The sequence below is a fragment of the Mastomys coucha genome, unplaced genomic scaffold (genome assembly GCF_008632895.1).
Source record: "Mastomys coucha isolate ucsf_1 unplaced genomic scaffold, UCSF_Mcou_1 pScaffold14, whole genome shotgun sequence".
Lineage (NCBI taxonomy): Eukaryota > Metazoa > Chordata > Mammalia > Rodentia > Muridae > Mastomys > Mastomys coucha.
Window position 1 is genome coordinate 17952585 of NW_022196896.1, and position 6964 is coordinate 17959548.

At 36.5% G+C, this 6964-nt stretch overlaps 1 protein-coding gene across 1 annotated transcript in view; it reads right to left on the reverse strand.

Annotated features, from left to right (window-relative positions):
- The window catches only part of Cngb3 (cyclic nucleotide gated channel subunit beta 3), a 214879-nt gene that overhangs the window by 191421 nt on the left and 16494 nt on the right, over window positions 1-6964 (reverse strand). Inside the window, 1 exon segment of the mRNA XM_031368771.1 lies at window positions 154-280. Within this exon segment, the coding sequence (XP_031224631.1) occupies window positions 154-280 (127 nt within the window).

Below are 6964 nucleotides of genomic sequence, written 5' to 3' on the forward strand. Positions count from 1 at the left end.
ATGAAGCAAATTTTCCTTTTCTGGTCTAGTTCCCTGGCTAAGATTCTGCTGTGGATTGCTTGCTTAAACTTAGGAGGGAAGTAGAAAGTTACCATACCATTCCAGAACTGTCTGTGAAGTCTCCAACCTGTGTTATATGCTTCATATTCTTACCCGACTGGCTTTTCTTTCCTAGTCCTAGTTTGCTCCGTCTCCATCATTGTTCCAGTGAGTTCTGCTGGACATTCAGTGTCAGAATTCGTGGTGAAACCTCTGAGGGAGTTTTCCCCAGTGCTGTTGTCTAGGACAAAGAAATGACACTAAGTAGAAAAATACACACCAATACTGACAGTTTTATTTGGAAACATAATCTACCAAGATCCTGATTCTCTTCCAGAAAAATCTTCTGGGAGAATTCCTCACACAGGAGGACTGTCAGGCCAAGGAAATATATGCTGAAAGTTTGTTTATTACATGATAAAAATTTCACACTCTATATATGCCTCATAATACTAACAAAACACAGGATGCGCTCTCAACATCCAAAAAACATTGTTAGTTTTGCTATAGTATTTACAATTTATGACTGCACTTAATATATGATTGATTCAACAAAGTGAAAAAGACAAACATTTTATGTCCTTGATTAGAATCCATACTCTAATTTTTATGAAATCAAATTTCTCAGTTTGATTTGATTATTTGTAGCTTTGGATGGAATCCTTTTTATAGAAATTACTACAGCAAGTAGTACATAATAGCTCTATTTTCAATTCAGAAATAATTTTTCCATCATACTTAAAATATAATTTCTAATTAATGTTAAGAATTGCTATTTGATTAGAGAATAATCCACTCATTGCTATATATTTGAATTATAGAAAATGTTTTTAGAATGTAAATAATTGAATATTAAAGAGATTATAAAAGGTAAAAAGAGAAAATACATATTTGAGTGATTATTTGTTATCTACAGTGTCCAATTTATTTTTAAGCAGATGTACTACTGTACTTAGGAAATTTAAAACAAGACCCCACCATCAATATCATTGTACTGCAAGAATCAGGTACAATGGGTATGGGGAGATAGAGTTGAGGTAGGTAATGCAGGGAGAGACTACTAGAATTACTTGGTATTTGTTCAGTGGTATGGAAACCTAGAGTAGTGGAAACCTCCTAAAATTAGGAAGGTGATCCTGAGTAAGTCTCCAAATAATGGGGGATAGAGAGTCCTCACTGGTCACCAAACAAAGCTTCTAATACTAGGACTGGATTACATACAATTGAGTTGTTAACCAAAGGTATCCCATGGAAATCCCCAAATAACCCTTACTGTTGCCAAGACAACAAGTTGCTCTCCACAAACTGACAGTAAGGCTGAATATAACATCTATACAACTCATTGAACATGTAGAGGTAGAGATGGTTCCTGCAGAGATCTCACTTAGTATATTTGGTATGGGAAGGTACTCTGCAGGTTATGAAGAGAGAAATGTAAGTATCAACCTAGCTACAAACCTACAGTGGCATTCTCCCTACCAGATAAGCTAGGACAATGGTGGTACAATGCTTGTGGGAATAACAACAATGTCTGATTTGATTTAAGGCTCATTCCATGAGATGGAATCCATATCTGATACTACTTGGGTGGCCAAAAGACTCAGAGACTAGAGAGATTAGATAGCCCAGAGATTGAAGGTAAAACAAAATACTACTGGTGTGAAAAAAAATAGTAGTGGTATTCTGCTATACTCAAAGAGTAATGCCTTATTTCTGCTATACTTATTGAATGCTTAGAACATAGAGTTCTAAATGAGATCTCTCCATCAAATCCCTCCCCTCAGAGTTTAGGGAACTCTGCAGAGGAGTCAGAAAGAGTATAAGAACCAGAAAACTAGGGGCCTCTAAATCACCTAAGCAAAGCTCATACCAACTCACAGAAACTGAAGCAGTAAGCATAGGGTCTGTACAGGTCTTCACTAGATCCTCCGCGTATATATTATATTTTTCAGTTTAGTACTTTTATGGCATTGCTGAGTGTGAGAACAAGTGACTCTCCAATTCTTGTACTTTCCTTCTCTTGGACTTCTTTCCTTTGGTTGGTTTTCCTCATTCAACTTCCATATGATGACTTTTGTTTTATCTTATATTTTATTTTGTTATGTCTTGTTGTTACCTCTTAGAAGCCTGTTCTTTTCTTTTTTTTCTTTTTCTTTTCTTTTTTATTAGATATTTTCTTTATTTAGATTTCAAATTTTATCCCCTTTCCCCTCCCAAAATTTCCCTATTCCATCCCCCATCCTCCTGCTTACTGATCCACCCATTCCTGCTTCCCTGTTCTGGCAGTCCCCTACACTGGAGCATCGAGCCTTCACAAAACCAAGGACCTTTCTTCCCATTGATGTCCCACAAGGCCATCCTCTGCTACATGTGCTGCTGGAGCCATGAGTCCCTCCTTGTGTACTCTTTGGTTGGTGGTTCTAATAAGAGATAGAAAGGGAGTGGGGAGGAGAGATGCAAGGAACTGGGAGAAGTAGAGGTAGGGGAAAATATAACTAGCATATGCTGTATGAGAAAATAATCTATTTTCAATAAAAGATAAAAACAAATGAAAGAAGTAGTCCAATTTAATATTGGAAATTTAGCCACATAAAATTGATAAATCAGGAGGAATCACAGTGTAAAATTTTTCATTATATATCACCTTTAATATGAAAATTTCAACAATTTCTCAAAAATCTTTCAATACAATAAACCTTCAGAGATACATTTGAGAATTAAAAGTTGAGTCACTATTTACTGTTTCTAAAAAGTTTGTGGCTAAGTAAGCCTGAGCTCCTGGCTTTCCCAGGGGACTACTTTCCTCCTGGCTTTAAAGTATTTTTCTGCCAGATAGAAAACATGCTACTAAATATGTTCTCATTATGTTTAAATGGACTCCCTCAAGTGTTTACACTGCTTTGAGTGCAAAGAGCACCAGTGTAATTACAGCGTTAAAGTCTGCATAAGGACTGTCTTCTCGACGAAACACTGAAGCATGTTTAAAATCTTCTCCCAAACTGCAGTGCAGCATGTTCTCAGCCCTGGTGCATGTGGATGGAATGTTAATTAGTTTATCACTAGCCAATAGCTCCCAGAGTAAAAGGACGGCACTTTCCGTGGCACGAGACTGCTTTGATATATCCAGAGAGGAAGGATCTGTGCTCCCCACGTGCTTGTTTCAATGCATCTTCTGCTTTACCTTTTTCTCTTGGGGGTAATTTTACTTTATTTTCAACTATGCATTTTAATCAATTATTTTATTTATTTATATCGCAATTGTTGCTCCCTCCCAGTCTTCCCTCCTAGAGTTCTAAATTCTTTCATCTACCTCTTTTCCTCCAAGATGTCCCTCCTTCCAAGCATCCCCCTTCTTTGGGGCATGGAGTCTCTACACTACAGCATTAGGTGCATCCTGTCCCACTGGGGCCAGAAGCACTTAAAGATAAGTTCAACATCCTTAGTCATGAGGGAAACACAAATCAAAAGGACCCTGAGATCCCACCTTACTTCAATCTGAATGGTTAACAGCAAAAACTCAAGTAACAGCACATCCTGTAGAGGATGTAGAGAAAAAGGAATACTCCTCAATTGGTGGTGGGAGTGCAAACTTTTACAACCACTCTGGAAATCACCATTGCAGTTCCTCAGAAAATCAGAAATAGTTCTATCTGAAGACCCAGCTACATGGCTCCTGGGCATATACCCAAGAGATGTTCCACCATAATATAAGGACATCTGTTCCACTATGTTCAGAGCAGGCTTATTCATAATAACCAGAATCTGGAAACAACCCAGATTTCTTTCAACTGAAGACTGGATACAGAAAACGTGGTTCATTTACACAGTAGAATACTATTGTGCTATTAAAAATGAGGACATCATGATTTTTACTGTTTTTCTTTATCCAACAAAAAGATGATTTTTTTCCTCTTATCTGCAATACAATGTCATTTTATTCTAGGTATCTAAAATGTGGTAGCCTATCTGTTCTCACATCCATACACACTGACACCAGTTACTATTTATTTCAAAGCAGAGTTCTCAGGATTCTGGAGACTGAACACACACACACACACACACACACACACACACACACACGCACACACACACACACACACACACAAACACACACAAACACACACACACTCACACAACCAACACTTATAGACTTCTCATAAAAGATGACCCAAATAGTGGCTATGGGTTGTTAAGATATCTTTGTAGGAACACCTCTTTTAAAAGAAAAATATATTTAAAATAGATCAAAATATATTTACAATAGTTCATAATATATCAACCAGGTAATATATCATGACTTAAATAGATTTTCTTTTTTAATTAAAAATCTACTTTTATTTTTGTTTGTGTATGTGTGTCTTTGAGACTATGTCACAGTGTACAGGTGCCTATAGAGGCAGAAGAGAGAATTGGATCCCTTGAAGCTAGAGTCACAGATATTTGTGAGTCTGACATAGGTACTGGAAATTAAATGGGCATCCTCTGAAGAGCAATAAGCACTGTTAACCACTAAGCCATCTCATTTGCTTCTAACTTTTTTTTATAAAGACACATGTTGCATCACATAGTTTTACATACTTTACTTTTGCAGTAGTATGGCTTTATGCTATTAACAAATACATGACTATTCCTTTTTCCCAATAAGACCTTTAAATTTTACCTTCATCCCATTTTGACTTATTCTTCAGTAGATCCGAACACCTTGGCATATTTTCCAGGGTCATAACCAAATCTTTCTAAAAATGGCACAGATTCTATGACAGTTCTAAGAGATTCACAAATTAATTAAAGAATAATTTAATTTGTGTTTAGAACATTGATTATGAAATAAGTACATAATAGTTTTTAGATGAATATGAGAAGCCAGTATTGCCTGTTCTTAGATTCAAAGTAGAATAACCAAGAGGATTAAAACAAAGAGATGCTCATCAATTGTGGTTCACTCAGGGTCTCTTTTTATCCACACAGCATGTTATTTTGTGGGAACATATGGTAAGGGTGTTTACATCATTCATGAAAGAGAAATATAAAATATAATGTAAATATTGCTCTCAAATCTAGGGGAAGGTTTTCAGCTACACAGTAAACTTGTCCTCAGATTCATGTATGGCAACAAAGTCTTATGGGTAGTATAGATCTGTGTATTATTTGGACATGACATCAATATTGCAAAATCTCATCAATGCAGTTCCTCAAATTGTGACCCAGAATGTGTGTCCATAACAGACACTGAAACTTAAAATCCAAATGATGTGACATGGCTGCCTTTACTGAGTGTGTAAAAATTAGTGATATTGGGCTTCCCCTCCAAACATCTGTTTCTAGCCTGGAAGCATGTAACCCTGGGCTATTATAGAATGCTTTCAGTTTGCCTGGGCCTAACACAGCAGTGCTTCATGGAGATCAGAACCAATGTCAAACATCTGTCTGTCTTTTCAAGTCAGGGATTAAGTGATGTGAAAAGACCTCCTGCACATTATCAGTAGAATTAACTAACTGCTGGAAAAGTATTCAAGGGAAAACCTATTTTGAAATAAGATTTCAACTATAAATGTACTCAACTGGTTTTCTTTTGGGTGTATATAAAAACAGAAAAATTGAAATGCATTAATTGGTGGCAAGTTTATCACAGGATGCTTTCTCATGGTTGAATTTCTAAGTGTAGGATACCAAACATATTGAGGATTCTGTTTCAAAGATAAATCTTTCATTGAGAACTAGGAATAGGGTCTGAAGAGATGGCTCAGAAGTTCAGTTCTTGTTGCTCCTACAGAAGAATCTAGTTTTGTTCTCAGTATTCATGTCAAGCAGCTGATAACTTTCTGTTATCCCAGGTCCAGGAGATCCGATGCCCTCTTCTGTCCTCCGTGAGTGAACACTTGTATTTGTTCCTCCATACACACAGACACACACATATAACCATACATTTAAAACAATAACAATACTAATTTTGAAGGAAGAAAGGCAGAAAGAAAGAAAGAAAGAAAGAAAGAAAGAAAGAAAGAAAGAAAGAAAGAAAGAGAGGAAGAAAGAAAAAGGGGATGCAGTTTGGTTTGGTGGGTTGGAAGTTGGGGAGGATCTGGGGATAGTTAGGAGAGAGAAACCATTATGAGAATGTATTATATAATTTTTTAAATAAAGAAAATGCTTGCATAAAGAAAAAATAAAAAAGGACTGCTAGCACCCTAGTGACTATATGTTAAGTGAATGGGTGAATCAAGAGAGATAAAGTTCTGTACTTTCATTAGATGCATGAATGATACTTTTATGTTTACTCAGAGAATGGGCTTTTGGAATAGTTATAATGAGTAACAGTTTCACAAAGCTCATAAGTACTCTCTATCTTTTGGCACCCATGATTGTGTAGTATATTCAGCATGTGGTCAATTTATAGATTCTCAATTGCATCACATTCTTAGAATAATTTCTCACTTTGACGATGCTTAAAATTATTCTATATATCCAGAGTTTGTTAAATGACAGGAGAGAAGATGAAAAACATGACAGCAAGGCACACAAAATGGAAGCTTAATGTGTCTTAAAATATTATTCGCAAGGAGAGGAAAATGCCACGTCTGATATTCATAAATGTACAAGCAAAATAGAAAACCTTGGGAAGCAAGTCTTGAAAATCTAAAGGTCTGAGCTTTAATAAATATCCTGGAAACCAGTCCATTTAAGAAATGGTTTAAGAAACTTGGGGTCTTTAGTTAAAATCTAAGGTAACTTGGAGGGCAAAGTGTCTGCCATCCAAGTATGAGGACCTGAGTTTAGATTTACAGGATTCAACTGAAAAGAAGGCATGAAGTCTGTGTCTGCAGTTACAGAGCTGTGGTGCTATGGAGCTGTACTAGAGACAACTAATTCTGGTGTATACACACACACACACACACCACCACCACCACCTCCACCACCACCACCACCT